This window comes from Wyeomyia smithii, chromosome 2 (assembly GCF_029784165.1).
Source record: "Wyeomyia smithii strain HCP4-BCI-WySm-NY-G18 chromosome 2, ASM2978416v1, whole genome shotgun sequence".
NCBI lineage: Eukaryota > Metazoa > Arthropoda > Insecta > Diptera > Culicidae > Wyeomyia > Wyeomyia smithii.
Window position 1 is genome coordinate 70,398,932 of NC_073695.1, and position 19,588 is coordinate 70,418,519.

The following is a 19,588-nucleotide window of genomic DNA, read 5'->3' on the forward strand; positions in this document are numbered from 1 at the left end:
TTTGCATTTTGAAACTTGTTTGATCAAATTTGATTGAGTATTTACAGAGTTAAGGAAATTTTTCGAAAATACATTAAATATACAAATACAATCTCAGGCATTTAAGGACTAACTTTGAGTTCTATTTGAGGACGCGTAAAAATAACCGAGTGTGTTTTTTATCTGTTATTCTTTTATCACGAATTTTCAAGTGATCGAACTACCCCGCTGGCCAATATCAACCCATTCCACAGCATAATAATTATTTGGACCAACATAAACGTGGCTATGAGCACGAGAGGGTGCAGTGGGAGCCGTCTTTTATTCTAGAATTTTAATTGTTAGAAAACTGCACGTGGAAACAAGACTAGCACAAAACCAGTAAAAATTACACAAAATGAAATAACGTAGGGTAGTGAATGGGCCACTTCCTTCACTGCCGTGAGATGACATTGTGACGTAGATCCATTTGAATAGTTTTTCAATCTAGCTCAAAAATGAATGGCCTTCTTGTCACTTTTTTATGGTAAGTATAGTGGACCACTTTTCTATGGTGCACCACCCCTCAGATTAATTGAATTTATGCGAAAACTCGAGGGATTTTCAGGAAACTTCCAACGGGCAACATTTTTTCCAGCTAATCTGCATCACAAACATTTATAAGCTCCGATTTATGTTAAGAGAAATGAAGTTAATATGACGAGTGGTCCACTATAAAAGGGGTCGATTTGTTCTCTTGATTTTATGTAACGTACGAATAAGTAACAAGTAAAAGGAAGCTACCAAAAGATGGGTCTTCTAATAACGAATAAATTGGCATAAAACACCCATATTCGAAAAAATGGCGTTCACATCACTTTGTCATCCCACGGCAGTTTAGTGGACCACCCATCAGATTAACTCAGTAAATGACAAAACTCGAGAGATTTGCAGAGAACTTCCATCAGGAAATATCTAAACAGCCAATAAATTCCAATTTAGGGTAAACTAACCTATAGTGAACCCCTTTTCTATAGTGAAGCACCCGCTATATTAATTCAATTTATGCAAAAAAACGAGGAAATTTCAGAAAACTTCCTTCGGAAAACATCTCATCCAGCTTATCTGCATTCACGAGAAACATTTATAAATTCCGTTTTATTTTAAGAGTAATTTGACTTAATCTGACGACTGACGAGTGATCGCTACACTGTAGGAGAGGGGTCCGTTATGTCTACCCTATATTAAGAGAATAAACAGTTTTTTTTTGTCAGGATGGTTCACTGAAGGAAATGGTCCACCCAAGGTGGTTCTACATTATTTGTCAGTTTTCTAAAAATTCCTCGAGATTTCGCATACTTTGAGTTATTCTGACGGGCGGTCCACTAAAAGAAGTGGACGAGCGGGGGCCTAGCGTGGTTGGTAACGTCTCCGTCAACCACGCTCGACGCCTGGGTTCAAATCTCACCGCCGACATAGGTGTCGATGGTTGTGAGGTGGCGTGATCCACTCACAACCAACCCAACTGGTCTAGATTCAATTCTAGCCGACACCGGGAGACTGGCGTTGAATGTTACCGTTACTTTAATTCGATTATTCTGAGTGAAGAAAATCGATACTTCGAAAAAATAGGGTAGAACTACCACTTCCTTCAGTAGACCACCCTGACGAAACACTCTTTAGTCTGATATAAGGTAAAACAACCTATAGTGGAACACTCGTCAGATTAAGTCAAATTTCTCCTAACATAAATCGAAATTTATTGGAATAACCCTGAAGTGGACCCTTTTGCTTTATGTATAATGAATCACCAGTCAGATGAACTCAATTTATTTTAACATAAATTGGAACTTATAAATGTTTGTGGTGAAGATTGCCTGGACTTCCCGATGAAATTTTCTGAAAATTCCTCGAGTTTTCGCATAATTTAAGTTGATGGGTGGTCTAATATAGGAAAGGGGTCCACTATAAGTTATTTTCCCTAAATGTTTCTTATGATTCTGATGCACATTGGCTGCATAAGATGATTCTCATATGAAGTGTTCTGAAAATCCTTCGAGTTTTCGCATAAATTGCGTTCATCTGGCAGGTGGTCCACTCTCACGAGAACATTAGTAAATTCCAATATAGGGTGAATTAACCTATAATGGACCCCTCTCCAATGGTGGACCACCCGCCAGAATAACTCAATTTATGTGAAAACTCGAGGGATTTTCAGAAAATTTTTATCGGGAAACATGTTATCCAGCCAATATGCATCATAATCACTAGAAATTCCGATTTAATGTTAAGAGGAATTGGGTTAATCTGACGAGTGGTCCACTATAGGTTGATAAAATAAAGGGGTCCACTATAGGTTAAGTAACCCTAGGTATTAAAAAGAATAAACAATTTTTTTTTGAGTGATATCAAGAGAAATTGAGTTAATTGACGAGTGGTCCACAAAAGAAAGTGGTTCATCCAAGGCAGCTCTACCTTACATCGAAACTTGACAATGTAGAACTACCTGGGATGGACCACTTTATTCAGTAGACATCCTGACGAAAAACTTTTTATTATTTTTATATAAATTGTAAGTATAAATGTTCCTCTTGATTCTGTTGCCAATAAGCTGGGCAAGATGTTTACGGATGGAAGTTTCCTGTAAATCTCTCGAGTTTTCGCGAATATTGAGTTAATCCGTCTGTGGGTCCACTAGGGAACGTGAACCATCCAAGGTAGTTTTACCCTGTCTTGGGTGGCCCACTTCCTTCAGTGAAACCTCTAGAGTATTTAATGGAGGTCCAAAGCTAAATTTATTGTGGAGCATGTTTTCGGCATAGCCTCACAAATAGTAGAGGTCTAGGATAGTTTTATTCTAGTTTTGAGAGTTGAAAAATTACACAGTGCAACAAAAATTGACTTTTTTTCTGCCTTGGCTTCTATGTATATTTTTTGTGTATTTTTATGTGAAACTAAATTTCCCCGAGTTTGAACACATTTTAACTTAAGGGGCAACAAAGGCGCCATTTTGAATTTTTGAGAAAGCGGTAATTTTTGTAGTTTTTTCGACGGTATTTTGTTTTGAGGCCAAATATCAAAATTCTAAGAGTTTGTCCACATATTAGCATCTTTTTACCCATCTTTTGAAAAAAAAAAAACAGCTCTTAAATCGGACAAAAACTGAGCTCAAAACGGTGATTCTACGAAACCGGGTTTGACACAGTTTTAGTATATTTCACAAAGCAAAATAATATCAATTATTTCTGAGCATTAATGGTAACTCGCTAATATCTTAAAGTAGTAGTCAAATTATATCTTATTTTGAGTAAAAAAGTCTCAGGAATCGAATGGTAGGTGTCTGATCTACGTAAAATGTCAGCAGATAAACCTATTTTCGTATTGTAGGGGAATTGGGGCAAAATCGACATTTTGCTGACATTTTACGTTGATCAGACACCTACCATTCGATTTATTAGACTTTTTCGCTAAAAATCGACATTTTGCTGACATTTTACGTTGATCAGACACCTACCATTCGATTTATTAGACTTTTTCGCTAAAAATAAGATATAGTTTGACTACCACTTTAAGATATTAGCGAATTACCATTACTACTCAGAAATAATCGAGATTATTTTGCTTTGTAAAATATACTAAAACTATGCCAAACCCGGTTTCGTAGAATCACCGTTTTGAGCTCAGTTTTTGTCCGATTGAGGATCTGTTTTTTTCAAAAGATGGGCAAAAAGATGCTAATATGTGGACAAACTTTTAAGGTGCCGCCACACGGGCGCTGATTCCCTTAGTTTCTAAGTCAGAGTTGATTGTAAAAAGCATTTTTTCATCACTGAATAGTAGGCTATGAACTATTCGGGCATGACGGAGTAGTTCAGGGTCTCTATGTTATAGCTTTTGACAGTACAATCCCGCGTTATGATGAAAAAAATGAACCTAAGGGAATTAGCGTCCGTGTGGCGGCACCTTTAGAATTTTGATATTTGGTCTTAAAACAAAATGGCGTTGAAAAAACCTCAAAAATTTCCAGTTTCTCGAAAATTCAAAATGGCGCCATTGTTGCCCCTTAAGTTGAAATATGTTCAAACTCTGGGAAATTTATTTTCGCATCAAACTTCATCAAAAAATCATACATAGAAACCAAGGCAAAAAAATTGTTGCACTGTGTTATCTTTTTTTTTGGCAAATTGAGATTTCAATTAGAGATTCTAGGCGTGTTACAATGTACTGTTTGCAGATTCCTCTAAATGAAGATTGAAGGAATGTGGCAATTTTATTTTTTTAATGGTACTGGTGAACACTGGATTTGCCCTGTAGCGAGAACTGGAAAATATGAAAGAATAAAAATTTTTATAACCATTCCTGTGAATTTTGAAGATATTTTTTTCAGAGACTTGAACTAGTTTAGTAGTAAGAAGCAACGAACTCGCGAGCAACTACTCTGATGCGCTTTGACGCATTTCTGCATACACAAGTGGCACCAAAAAACACAGGAACGGTTAAAAAGCTGTAACCTTGTAGGGTAACTATTTTGAACTTCAGGGCAACATTCTTTTCGCTTTTGTCGACCAGTGTAGTCGTTTTGTATTTGATTTAAACTTTGCACAATTTTTCCTATAGGCTAAATATGTCATTTTGTACTATCAGTGTTCTTTCATCACGACCAATGAGCCAGAACGTTCGTTTTAGGAAACAATATATACATTTTTTATTTCGTTTCCCTAATTTTTTTAACAGTATTTTTTTTTCATCGTAAGGCCAATCTACAACTTTGCCGAAGACACTCTATTATTATTATAATACTGATCAAACAACCCGTTTTGGTTCTTAAAATATATTTTATCAACAATCTCGGCTCACGAGATAATCCTAACATTGATTTATGTCAGAATAAAAAAAACTATGATTTCTGGAAAAAGTATGCGACCATTTTTGTTGATTTCTGTAGTCTGATTTAAATAATGTACACCATGGGATCCGAAAAAGAAGATTACTAATATTCTTCCCATTTTCGGACCCATTCTGCTAGCACTGCCAGCGGAAAATCACAGCTTACAAGTATGTGAGTCAGACTCAGGAGATTCCCTTTTATTTCTTCAGCCATACCGAGAACCGTCCGTTCGTAGGTATCGTGCAAAACGCTTTCTGCTAGGCAAGATATCGCGTGAGGAGGGGGATTTCCGGATTCATACAGTTCAGTTCGCTCGCACTCTCCGTCTTTCGATGTATTTTGGCATTGTAAAACTCTCACACTACGCTGGCTGCTGCTGCTGATTTCTCTCCGATTTCTAAATGACAGTGTTCTACGCCTCTTCTTATCCCACTGCCAGTAACAGACGTGGGAAGGCAAACGGATGGAAGCTGAACATTCACCCAACCAAATGGAGTCACATGGTGTGGAAAGCTTTCTCATAAATTTTTACGACTAGAACGTGCTTAGAATTAAACTTGGCGTTATATTAATTGCTTGGGATTAGCTCGAAGCTTCATGGCACAAAGATTCTGAACAGAGAATGTCTGCTTCACTAGAGGTAGTTTTTCCCTCATGCGTCTATTTTCAGAGACAATGGTGTCGAAGGGGGGCAACATTACGAAGAGTGGCGTAGGTCGAAATACACAGGTGAAAGGCTTTTAAGCTCTGCTCTTGTGTATTCTTCTTCACTTTGCTTTCATTATGCCTCAAGTACTGTAACACGGGCTAAACTCTTGTATGCGCATGTACTTTTTCAATTCAATCATGATAATTCGGAAATATAAATAAATTATAGATCCTTGGAAAATGTTGGAATGTTTCAACTAATTGTATATCGTTACCACATAACGCAGATATATGTTTTCAAATATTCCAAAATCTTCTGGACATTGAAAGGTTAATTTCCATCTTCTTTAGCTCGTGTTGTCGATTGAATAAGATTTGGTTACACATCCTTGCTCATAGTAAATATAGAATGTTGAAGTAAATATGTATTTTTTCGCTCATTGTGAGAGCGGTTGCTTTTAGAATGCGGTCATTCAACGATAAATCAACCATAACTGGTGTTGTAAGTCCTTTTAACCTTAAGTATTTCTTAGTGCTATTCGAGATTTTTATTAGTCAATGCTATTTTTTCTGCGTAAAATAAATCGTTCAGTATTATCTCAAGATGGCTGACAATTGCTCAGGGTAGAATTACTCATCTCATCTGTCAGCTGATCGCTCAGTTGGCACTAAACGGAGCTACTTCCTAAGGTGTGTAATTTCACACCACACCGGTTTACCAGTGATTAACTATCTCTTTGCGTCACTGTCTGTTGGGGCACGCTTTAGGCGGACACATTTTGCACCAGTTTTGGCTCGGTACTGTTTACCGTTTGATTAGGGGATTCCTCGTGCAGTTATTAATTTGCGTATGATGCGTTGACGGTGATTCACATCATTCAGTATTGAAAATATAAATAAAGACAGGAAAATACAAATAGATGTGTGATGTACATCTGGATTGGTATTCACTGTGTAGCTTTTTCACCTCGAGAGAAAAAAATTAAGAAAATCCACTTCCAACTGATGAGAAGATTCGCTATTGCATTACTTTTAATAATAAAATTGTTTGTAAGTATGACAGTCTCTATGATTGAGAATTTATTTGTGTGATTTACAAAACAAAAAATATATAAAGCGATTTTGGCCTTCGTGAATGGGCAAAATGTTTATATTTTGCAAACATATTTTAAGTATGAAATTTGTAATAACTTGAGAACGGCTGAAGTTGGTAAGATAAGTTTTTCTATAGGTTCATTCAAGGGACTAAATAAAGGAAATGCGTTTTAAACGCAAATTTGCGTTGTACAGGGTTTCTTAATTTTGTTTTCAATTTTAGTTATCAGCGCTGTCCTTGGACATACAATTTTCTTCAAAAAGAATTAAAAACATTTTAGTATTTTAGTATATAGTAAGATCGGACAATTTTTTGTTCGTACAGATCGATTTTAAAAAACTGCGTTAATCACAGTATTTTATCACGACTATACAAATCTCAGTTGAGAATTTACACTCAAAACCAATTTACGGGTATTCTCAATTTTGCATTTGGCATTGTGCTTCAAGCCACTATTTCTTACCCATGCTGTTTTGGGCACAGCTAGGAATGACTTGCACATTTTTCACCCACTTGACGTTTTTCGAAACCTTTCCTGCGTATAATTTTCTGTCTGCTTCCAAACCAGCTTCACTTCTCTAAATCAATCAACGCAGCGAGTTCGCTTGAAGGTATATTACAATCGACGCACGCCTTCACCAATGTCGATCCAATGAACCCATTTTTTGTTCATTCACTCAAAAACCCTTTCACTAACCTTTGTTGTTATAACTGTCACTGGAACTGGCCGAACCACTTTGACAGGTGCACTTCATTTTCGTCTGCTCACTGCTTCCGTTGATCTGATAGCCATTGATGCTGGTATGCTGTGCTGATGCTGGTATAAATACATTTCCGTTGCTAACCTTGGCTAGACCGTTGCTTCCGTTCAGTTGAGGTTCTTGCATGGCACTAGCATTTGGCATGATCACTCACTCACAACGTACGTTCCCCAAATGTGGCCAAGATCGTTGTTACCAATTGCACCTGATACCGGCCGGAGATATCACTTGAATTTCAAATTCACTATCACAGACCAGTATGCAAAACTTTTCACGTCAATCCGTATCCGGCTGCTTTCCGCTACTCCTCGTCTAGACTCTGGGTTAGAGCTTAATCGTTTTACGTAATTGTGTCTACCAGTGGGGCCGAAATAGGCTTAACACTAGCAGGAAATATGACCACCAATGAATTCGAAACTAGTTCATATGTTCGCGTCGCGAATCTGTGTCATTCGGTGGCTTTGGCAGTGGAGAAACAAAAAAAGGATTACTTAGCTCGGTTAAGCGCGAGTTGATCTCTGCGATCGCAACACACGCTAGGAGAAGACGACCTGTTCAGACGACCGCACGGTGGGAACTAAAGTTCACCGTCTGAACCTCGCGACTAGCTAAAGTTGAAGCGCGACCGGCCTGCATGAGGTCCTGCGCGAAGCCTAGCGCGCTGATTGATATTTTAGCTATACGACTATGCGCTGCTAGGTGTTGACGCGGTGCCCATTACACGGAGTAGACCGGAGAGACGACCGCACCGCCATCGCCGCCCGTAGAACTCGAGCAGCGGCTAACAATGCAATGCACTTCAAAATAACCGGGTGCACTATACCTACAATCATCGAAGCGGCGGCTAATGATGAATGTGCAAAATGCGTTCGATTGGTGCGATTTTGATTTGAGGAGGCGATTACGCGAGGAACGATATCGTTTGTGTTTTTTTTCTATGGTGACGCGAAATCACACAGTTAAAGTATACTGATGCAATATTTCGATTTTTTTTCGATGAATTAAGTTTCGAGTGAATGGTGAAATTGTGATACTTCAGCACAGCGAAATGGATTATTCTAGTGAAGGTTTAAGGTCGTCGCGGTTGCACTTCAACACCAGTAGATAACATTGATGTTAGATTTGCTGTCGTGTCGACCAAAGATTTATTGGGACTGCTTGGCTTCACCGTCGAGATCGCTTGAGGAAAGTTAAATTCGTCAATTATCAATTGTTGAAATATTGGCTTTTAAAAACCTATCTATAATCAAAGTTTTCTGACAACCCCTATTTCAAAAATGTATAACTCATAAGCGGTACCTCTTAAATTAGTATAGAAATTTCGCTGTCGAGTATCCTTAGAAATTCGTAAAAAAAAACTGGATACATTTGAATTTCCAGGCGAAAGAAAAGTTGCGTAAACTATTGCTAGGCAGATGAGCAATGTTCACAAAAAATTACATATCTATCGTGCAATTGTAATGTTTTAGAGGTGAATTAAAATACATTTTTATTTGGTCACGAATAATGCCCGAAACTACAGATCGTGCATCTCTGAATGAAAACTACCATAACGGGTTTGGTGGTGAAAATAGCAGATGGCAGTGAAATGGTTGAAAGAATACTTCAGATTCACAATTCGAAAAGTCATAATCCGTGAAAAAATTACGCAAATAAACGGAACCAGAAAATAATTATCATTCGTATTAAGTAGTTGAAATAAACGAAAAAATAAATTTTAAAACTAAAACTAGAATAAAACAAAAGTTTATGTATTTCACAGTAAAGAGAAATACTTCACATTAATCTAGATGGTCTCGAGGTACGATGCTGGCCTAACAAGCCAGTCATCGTAGGTTCGAGTCTCGGCTCGGGAGAGTCTGTTAGTAGGATCGTAGCGCTAGCCCCGCAATTGGTCCTGTACACTAAACAGTCGGCTACGAAGTCTGTGTATAAATAATCTGAAGGTCTAGTTCCGAATCGGAATGTAGCACCCAAAGCTTGGCTAATCTAGAGATTCAAAGCCAATAATGCCAATCACACAAAAACTAGATGCACCGATGAATTCGGTTATCTTCTGGTCTGTGTGTTTGTTTGACAATAGCCTTTTTCTAATTTCCCTTATGAATAAAAAATAAATATTTCCGAAATTTTTCATCATCCCATATGGCATGTTGAACATTTCTTCAGTTGAAAAGAAATTCAATGACATTTACATTATTTGGCAATACCTTTATAAACACCAATAGATGCCGCTCGACAGGGAAAATCATATCAAGGTAGTTTTGTTTGATAAGTAGGTGCAGTAGTTATCCAAAGTTGAAAAAAGCTAAATATTCGCGGGGAATTCTGCATTGATTCGAGAAGGTGGATATTAGGGTGCCAGCCAAAATGGTCATCTCGAATTTCAAAAAAAAAAACCCTATACAAAATGTTCACCTGCTTGAAAAACACCCTGAGCAAAATTTCAGCTCACGCGGGGGCCTAGTGTGGTTGGTAACGTCTCCGCCAACCACGCTCGACGCCTGGGTTCGAATCCCACCGCCGACATAGGTGTCGATGGTTGTGAGGTGGCGTGATCCACTCACAACCAACCCAACTGGTCTAGATTCATTCCCAGCCGACACCGGGAGGTTTTCTGAGGCGAAAAATCTCTGGGATCACGCCTTCCATCGCATGAGGAAGTAACGCCGTTGGCGCCGGTCCGTTAATAAACGGGTCGTGAGTTAGGGTCCTGGGTGTGAAGTCGCCTCCATGAGCGTCGGTGATTGGCCACAACAGTGGCGGAAATAAACCGACGGAAAATAAGCGAGAATAAAAAAAAATTTTTTTTCCAGCTCAATCGGACTTAAAATGGGGTGGTGCAAAGCGATTGAAGGTTGGCTTTTTTGAAAACCGAAAAATTTTGAAAACCGAGAACTTTCTTTTTTTTTATTCTTTCAAAAAATTTATAATTCATTTTTAGAGTGTATTTTTTTTTTTGAAAAACAAAACTATTATCTACAACTTTGCCGAAGATGTCACACCGCTCAAACGAACCGTGTTGGCTCTAAAAAATTTTGTAATCATCACAACCTATCCGTAATAGCATTTTTCAATAGCTTTTCAAAAATGAGTTGTGTTTCAAAAAATTAAACCAATAGCACATAATGGCATCTTTTGCCTTTAAAAACGTCTATGCAAAGTTTCAGCCAATGGGCACGTTCACGTTCTGATGATGTAAACTTGACAGAAAATGCATGGTCGAACTGTCAAAACGACGCAAACCCAGAGAGAACGAGTCAATTGTGTAGCGTATCTGATTGACTGGCTAAGGATTGATTGGCTAAGGACATTGTTGTGGTAAATAAAACGAAAAAATTGTCTAGTATAATAATTGGAATCGAAAACATTTTTCAAATATTCAAATTCCATGTACCTCCCGTGCTTGATTTTGCCAATGACATGAAAGCATTCACTATTTACCGCAAGACACAATCTTAATTTTGGTTGAGATATTTTTTTTTGCACAGAGTAGTTTTTTGATACATTTTGTAAATTTGTTTTGTAATGTCTTGCCATTTCACTTATAATTTTTCCAATTCAACATTGCCACCCTAACGACAATGATGTAACAAATATTATATTGTCAGGAATTTTTCTATTGGTATTCAGTGAAAAGTAATTTTTTTCATTTTATGCTCATTTTTACACAATATTATGACCCACCCTATGTCGAATAAATGAACCACCCTAATGAAACATAATGTATTCGATGCTAGTTATAGTGTATATCATTATATAAGCTATTTCGAGAGACTAGTGATCAATTTCAAAAGATAAATTCTAAACATGTTGAACTCCACCGTCCACAATTGAAAAAACGACTAAGTCCCAGAGAGTAGATCTTTGCAAAAAAAAAAAAATTTCAGATGACGCCAATTCTCGACGTTTCATGCGTTTGTAAGTCATTTGGCATCGAAAAAAAATTTCGAAAACCGAAATTTCACGTTAACACCCCCACCCCATCCCCCTTGAGTGATTTTTCGGTTTTCAATCGCTTTGCGCCACCCCATTTTAAGTCCGATTGAGCTAAAATTTTGCACAGGGTGTTTTTTCGAGCAGGTGAACATTTTGTAAAGGGTTTTTTTAAATTTTCTGGTCACTTTTTTCCATACTATGATTGGCACCCTAGTGGATATAAGTTCTTTTTTCGATAGTGGTATGAGACAAATAATAAATGATTTTATTATTCTGTGCTTTGTGAAGAGGTCAATCAATGAAATTTTGAGTAAAATTGAAACATTTCAGATAAAAAACTAGCTTTCGTGAAATCGTTGCGTATCGAGCTAATACAATACATTTTGAAAACATTTTCCGTCGTGTCATTTATCCACCCCTCATGAACATACTTGGAGAAAAAAAAGTTTTTGACAATAAAACAAGAAAGAAAATAACGAGAAATATAAGAAAGTAAAGCAAAATTTGAAACGCTGTTGCATGAAATCTTTAAGGTGAAGGAATGCGGTTTGTACTTGGAAAAAAATTAACACTCATTATGTAATTGATTATAACTGGTTGTTTTTATACACTTTTCATAGCTTGAACAGATTGACCTCCTAGCTGGTCTCGAGGTACGATGCTGGCCTAACAAGCCAGTCATCGTAGGTTCGAATCTCGGCTCGGGAGAGACTGTTAGTGTCAGTAGGATCGTAGCACTACCCCGCAATTGTCCTGTCTGTGTATAGCAAACAGAAGGTCGAGTTCCGAATCGGAATGTAGCACCAGGGATTTACTTTCCTTTTAGTTTGAACCGATATACCGACTTGATATAGCATTTACATAAACTGAACGATCCAGGTGTTGAACAAACGTTGCCGTGTAAGTTCAGGATTGTAGGAATAGGCGATAAAAAAATAAGCACTCAAACAACATGTTACAATATAAGAAGGATATTGCATCAGACTGTTCGTAGGAAATTAGTGCTAACTTATAATGGCAACTAAATAATTTCGTCATCGAAGTTAGATACCTAGCACTACAAGTCTAGTCGCAGTTGAATCACAACAGATGCCAACAAATACAGAGAACGTAGGCCAACAGACGGTAATAATAATCCTCAATACAAGAAGGGCAGATCTTTTGTAGTTGCTCAAACCGAAAAATGTTTAATGATTTTACTGATAGATTTTTTGATCGAAAACGTTAATTACACAGAGATAGTCGAGTTAAGGTATAAGGTAAAAAAAAAACAAACCTTTGTTATACTAGCTATAACTGTATATAAAGTTATTATTCCAGTAAACCATAAATCGTTTAAAATTAAATTTAAAAGATAGTTTTCCAGAGGGTGATTGAAATACGTTCATTGAATTACACCTCGACGTGGTTTTCACAAATATTGTGAATGTTATCACTGGACGGAGTATGAGTTTTATTTTTTTCGACCCCATACCAAGTGTTTTTACGCTGGCTAGAAATAACTCAAGAGTTTTTGATAAATCGGTCGTCCCGAAGTAGATAACAATGCTGCAGATAACATTGCTGCAGATTTCATTCTAGAACAGCAAATATGTATGTCAATTCTTTGCAATACTATTGATATAATTTCCCATAATCCAAGTTTAAATACCACAATGGCTTGGTTTTCAAAATCGTTAGACCTAGAATAGAACATAGTGATTATAGGTTATGAATTAGTCTCGAATATTTTTTAAGAATTGTACAAACTTACTTCATGGTCATCGGAGATTGCGGGTTCGTGTCCCGTCTGGACGAGGGAATTTTTTTTCTAAGTCTATATCACATCCTTAGCCCGTGTTTATTATCAGCATCCCTGAAAAAATCATATATTGCCTACTTTATAACTAGGGGATATAGGGGCATAATGAGCACCCTTACTTGGTTGCTGATTTAAGCATGGGAAACGACAAAAATTTTAAGCTGTCTTCAGTGCCTTTTTTATGCTAAACTACGCATTTTTTAATACAATATGGTATGTGGAACTCTTCCGTAGTTACTACAGTATCTCTTTATGTAAAACAAAAGTGGTTTGTCTGTTTAAAATATGGAAATATATTAAAAAAATCAACTTGGTCCCCGGAAGTTGGAAAAATTATTATAATTGCGCACAACAAAATAAGCTTTTACGGTCATTTAAATGGCTCAATCAAGTATGTAGACACATCAATATGACCTATGGGTCGTACCCCAAATTTCACCATAATTGATGTTTTGATTTCAAGCTATAATTAGTATTAAAATCTCATGTTAACTTTAACTAACTCGATAGGGGCGAAATGGTCACCTTTAGGTGGGGTGAAATGAGCACACTTTGTCACATAAACTTACTTGACATTCATCTCAGTAGACTTGTGAGTTTGTCTGTTTCCATAGTCAGTGTTTGTTTACATTAATGATGCGAACATATACCATGGAACGGGGTGAAATTGATCAATTTTTATTTACAATTTTCAATTAACTAGCTGCATGTACATTTTTCCCGAAATAGTATAATTTTAAAACAAGTACTGGTATGTGCTCCAGTAAACCTCTATGGCTAGTGGTGAAATTTCTATCGTCTACTTCATAAAATAAATTCGAGAATTTTATGAGGTACTATGAGGTAAATTGGGGTGAAATTGATCACCATTGAAATTCATACATTCTTTTGGCAATGTGCTTTTTTTCGATATGCTAAAGATAAATGATGATTTCTGTACTGAAAAATATAATTTACAGCTAGTTTGGAAACGAAAATAACGATATTTCGGGTTAAAATTTGTTTATTTTGGTTCATGAGCTGTTTGTTGCTAAATTTGCGCTTATTTGATCGTCGTTAGACCGATTTCAATTCGGTTTGTTGCAAAAGCTCAAAAACTAGCTCTGAAATTAAAATCTTTGTGGTTTCCTGCGAATTCATCAGTATTTCTTTAATGGTATGGAATGATCATTGTTGAAAATTACATTTTTTTAGCTTTTATCAAACTTTACTAACTTCTCCAAATTTAACGTAATTAACTCTCAACTAGGATTACTTTAAGTAAATTCAATACTTTTTTTCTGTTATTTGGAAACTTGTTTGATTAAATTTGATTGAGTTTTGACTGAGTTAGATTAATTTTTCGAAAATATGAATTGCACCGGGCATGCAAGGGTTATTTTGACAGGTATGTAAATCATGCAAAAGTTGCGTTTAAGGACACGTTAACATTTGATTAGTATTTTTAATCACGAATTTTCAGGTGATCAATTTCACCCCACTGATCAATTTTACCCCATTCCACGGTATTAGAAAATTTTTGAGACCGAATCGGTCAGAAAAAGGGACTGCAGGCAGAATTGGCCACCATAAGGCGCAACGGGGGTTGGCAAATGGCTGGACACTGTAACTTGAGACCCTAATGCAGCCATTCACCTCTCCAGCAACTCCTATCCCAACCTCCACGTGGTGCCGACCGGAATACGAGTAACCTTAGTGGAGATCGGGTAACCAACCCCGGTGGAAACTATGGTCGTATGCTGACTGGGAAGCGGGTCGTACGCGGCTGTATCCCCATAGGGGTGGCGTACATCAGCGTCTGGCCCGGAGCGGGCGGCTGAATTATGGAATGCTGTATCCCGCCAGCTACACCTAAGATGGCAGCCCCATCAGCAGGATGTAGGTATCGCGACCCTGGTAAGGTAGCATACCGAAACCTTCCTTCAACCACGAACAACGAATTTAGAAATACGGAACGGATCAATCGGCAAAGACCTAGGCTACGAACACGGAAAGACATTAAGGTAAACGATTGGAAATTGGGTACTTGAAACGTCCGATCTCTCACTGAACCGGCGCGGGCTGGCTTGCTTGCTCGAGAACTACAGCGGCAGGGAGTCGAAATCGCAGCGATTCAGGAGATTCGGTGGCCAAATTCCGGAGAAAGGGAATTCCGTGCAGTGGACCCTATTGCACGCACTTCTAGTACGCACTTCAAGTACCACATCTACTACAGTGGCGACAAAGCAGCAGAACGGGGCGTTGGTTTCGTAGTGCTGGGAAATCAGAAAACAAGAGTCATCCGGTGGAGGCCAGTAGATGACCGTATATGCGTGTTGAGGATTAAGGGCAAATTCTTCAACTACAGTTTAATCAACACCTACGCACCGACAAACGACAAATCCGATGAAATCAAAAATGAGTTCTCTGACAAGCTTGAGCGAATCTATGACGAGTGCCCAAAACACGACGTAAAAGTCGTCATCGGAGACGCAAACGCACAGGTTGGGAGGGACCAATCGTCAACCAATGAAAATGGCCTGAGGCTGCTAAACTTTGCCGCGGTCAGAGGAATGGCCATATGTAGCTCCTATTTTCCACGTTTGAATATTCGAATCGACCACGTACTGATTGACGGTCGGCACTTTTCGGATGTTACTGATGTTAGGTCTTTTCGGGGACCAAACATTGACTCTGACCATTATCTCATCGTTTGTAAGATCCGCGCGCGGTTGTCGAACGTGCTGGAATCTCGCACAGAGGGGACGACGCGTTTCAACATTCAGCGGTTGAAAGCTGATGACGTGGGAGCAAAATTCGCCAGAGAGCTGGATCAACGGTCACAGAACAGCAGGAGGAAGGAGTGGAAGATATAAATGGGCTGTGGAGCAACATCCACGGTGCCATCAAAACGACTGCGAGAGAGGTGGTAGGTACGACGCGTGGAAGACAGCCTAATGGCTGGTTCGATGCCGAGTGCCAGAGAGCGACAGATGAGAAGAACCGTGCCAGGAGCCGCATGCTCACTGCGGCTACGCGTCAGAACAGAGAGAGATACAGGGTGGCAAGAGCTGCCGAAAATAGAACCCACCGTCGGCAGAAGCGCGAGTACGAAGAGCAGGTACTCGCCAGCGCAGAGGACAGCTATGCTCAAAACGACGTGCAGAGATTCTATAGAACTGTCAACAGAGTCAGAAGCAGGAATTTCCCTGTGCCGGTCATGTGTAATGACAAGGAAGGCAACCTGCTTACTGATAAACCGACAGTTGCAGCCAGGTGGAAGTAGCATTTTCAGGCACTATTGAACGGTGAGGAGCCGGATGAGCAGAGCAGTAACAGGATTACGATTATGAGTGACGAACAAGCTGTGGAGCCACCAACACAGAAGGAGGTGAAAAAGGCGATTAGTGAGCTGAAAAACGGCAAGACTGCTGGGAAGGACGGTACCCTGTCGAACTTCTAAAAGCGGGAAGCGAGCGGCTGTACTATGCGATCCACCAGATAATACTAAGGATCTGGGCGGATGAACAAATGCCGAACGACTGGTTGGAAGGCCTCATATGCCCTATCTATAAGAAGGGCCATCGATTGGATTGTGGCAACTATCGAGGCATAACGTTGCTCAACTCCGCATATAAAGTGCTCTGCCGTATCCTGTTCATCAGATTGAGACCGTTAACGGAATCCTTTGTTAGCGAATACCAGGCTGGTTTTCGGCATGGGCGTTCCACGACGGATCAAATCTTCACCCTGCGACAGATCCTCGATAAGTTCCGGGAGTATACCGACTTACCGACTCATCATCTGTTTGTGGACTTCAGGGCGGCATACGACTCAGTGAAAAGAAACGAGCTGTGGCAGATCATGCTGGAACACGGTTTCCCTACGGAACTAATTAAGCTGAGTCGTATGACGCTGGAGGGATCCAAATCGTGCTTGCGGATAGCTGGCGAAACATCAGCCGCGTTCGTAACGTTGGATGGACTGAAGCAGGGGGATGCGCTCTCCAACTTTTTTTATCTGTGTGGACTCATCACTGCGACCAGAGATTAGATCTATTGTGATATTGCCCAGGTGTTGTCTGTACTCCGCACTTCATATTATTGGCAGTATCACTATGGGAGTAAGTGGTACGCTTATCATTCATATCCGTGCTTGTGTGTAAGTTGTATCTTTTCGTTTCAAGCTGACTGCACTACTATACCGAGCCTCTGTCCATCCTAACAATATCGCCTAATTACAATGCCCTGGCGAGAACTTTCATATGTTACTCACACCAGTTTTATTATAATAGGGACTTGTTTTTGATAGAAGGAGAGTCAACAGAGGTACTGTAGAATTCAGATTGAAGGAAGGGTACGTGGTGAGGAGCCTGAGAATTCACCCATGCTCTCCAACTTACTGTTTAACATCGCTCTTGAGGGTGCAGTACGAAGAGCAAATGTGAAAAAAAACGGTACGATCATCACGAAATCTCACATGCTTCTTGGTTTTGCGGACGACATCGATATCATCGGTATCAACCGTAAGGCAGTGGAGGAGGCCTTCGTACCGTTTAAGAAGGAAGCAATGAGATTGGGGCTTGTCATTACAACTGCCAAAACGAAGTACATGGTAGCTGGCAGAGAGCGTGGAAGTCCCCGTGGTGTTGGTGCTGTGGTGGAGATAGATGGGGAACGATTTGAAGTGGTTGACGAATTCGTTTATCTTGGTACACTTGTAACATGTGACAACGATATGAGCCGTGAAGTGTAACGACGAGTTGCAGCTGCATACAGGGCCTTCTACGGACTACGTAACCAGCTAAGGTCCCGTAGTTTGCAAACTCTCACAAAACTAGCACTGTATAGGACGCTGATACTCCCGGTGGCCTTTTACGGACATGAATCATGGACGCTGAAGGAAGCTGATCAACGAGTGCTGAGTTTTTGAGCGTAAAGTTTTGCGATCGATACTTGGCGATAAACTGGAAGATGGAGTGTGGCGCAGACGTATGAATCACGAGTTGTACCAGGTATACGAACATGCTGATATAGTGAAGGTAATACAGCGAGGCAGGCTTCAGTGGGCTGGACATGTAGCCAGAATACCTGACGAGAGAGCCGCCAAAACTATCTTCAGTAGAGAACCAGGAAGAGGCCGTCGGCTCCGTGGTAGGCCTCGCACGCGGTGGATGTGCGCGGTGGAAGAAGATGCACGATCTGCTGGTGTACGAGGAGACTGGAGAACGGCTGCCCAAGACAGAAGAAGCTGGACATCTCTAATTCGTTCTGCCCTAGACCGGTGAACGGTCCGTTAGCTAACAAGGTAAAGTAAAGTAAAGTAAGTAAGGCGCGACATGACATTCACGAAACAAGCCGGCAAGTATCACGGCATCCCGCGACAAACGTTGGCCCGTTAGTTGTACTTCTACATAGTTTCTAGATTTGTTATATAAGAGTGCTCCTTATGCGCATTATGCCCCAGTGGGGTGCTCGTTGTGCCCCACACATCGATTGATTGCTAGTTTTTGATGCATGAATCTAATTTGTATTTTTCACTATTATACGATAAACTTTTTAATTTGTGAAAAGTGTAACTTCAATCACCGCGAAACGAAAGACATTTTAAGACACATCGAAGCCACCGTGAAACTTCAAGCGTCAAAATAATAGACAAAACATACGCTACTGCAGCAGATGCGTAAACGGATGTAATTTTTCGTGAGTGGAACTTAAGCTTTTATTCATTTGAAAAGACTAAAATAATTTTTCGTTGCTCTACAATTTATTGCCTGTATTGTTAGCAATCACAGGAATTCGATCTGAGGTAAATTGAAGCGATAAATTTGTAGAAATACTCTTTTTAATAAAATGTGTGCTGTCGGGGTAACACCGTCACCCAGTGAGTGGGGTAAGCCCGACATGGTCTAAGGCTAGTTGGATGTTACTGACACATATTTCTCATCTATTACCGATGTCTCGCTAATAAATAAATTTATTAATCGACTTAAAACCATGCACTCAAGCTCTTCTGTGATTTATGAATGATTCCAAGGGTTATTAGAGGTGCCAAATGTACTGAATCAAGTCACAAAACTGACGGCTTTCCCGGTGGTTTTTGAAATATGCTCCCGTGTGGTCAATGTGATACTGACTTCAAGGAAACTAGTTAATAATATGATTTAAAGTGCCATATGATAGGCTTGCCGAGTATCAAATTGTTTCATTGTTTATACATAATGTTTACCGGAACTTGTTCCGGCAATCTGCCCAGAACCAGCTAACCGACAACAATCAAATTCAACAGTAACATACAGAAATGTAAGATTTCCCATTCGGCGGTTACTGAATTCAAATAGGTTCAGTTAATTCGAGGTAATTCATGAACAAACTTAGGTGCCGGTGTTACCCCCAAGGGGTGCCGGTTTCACCCGCACTGATTGCTAAACGTCATTTTTATCTTAGTTTCAAAACTTCACTATTCCTTGTAAAATAACAGTTAAAAAGCACTGAAAATCTTCATATCTTGTAGAAAAC

At 39.4% G+C, this 19,588-nt stretch overlaps 1 protein-coding gene across 1 annotated transcript in view; it reads right to left on the bottom strand.

Annotated features, from left to right (window-relative positions):
* The window catches only part of LOC129724968 (GTP cyclohydrolase 1), a 51,670-nt gene extending 43,733 nt beyond the window's left edge, over nucleotides 1–7,937 (bottom strand). Inside the window, exon 1 of the mRNA XM_055680292.1 lies at nucleotides 7,288–7,937. Coding sequence (XP_055536267.1) covers nucleotides 7,288–7,495 — 208 coding nt within the window. The 5' untranslated portion in view covers nucleotides 7,496–7,937. The remainder of the gene's footprint in view (nucleotides 1–7,287) is intronic.
* Between the last annotated feature and the right edge of the window lie 11,651 nt (nucleotides 7,938–19,588).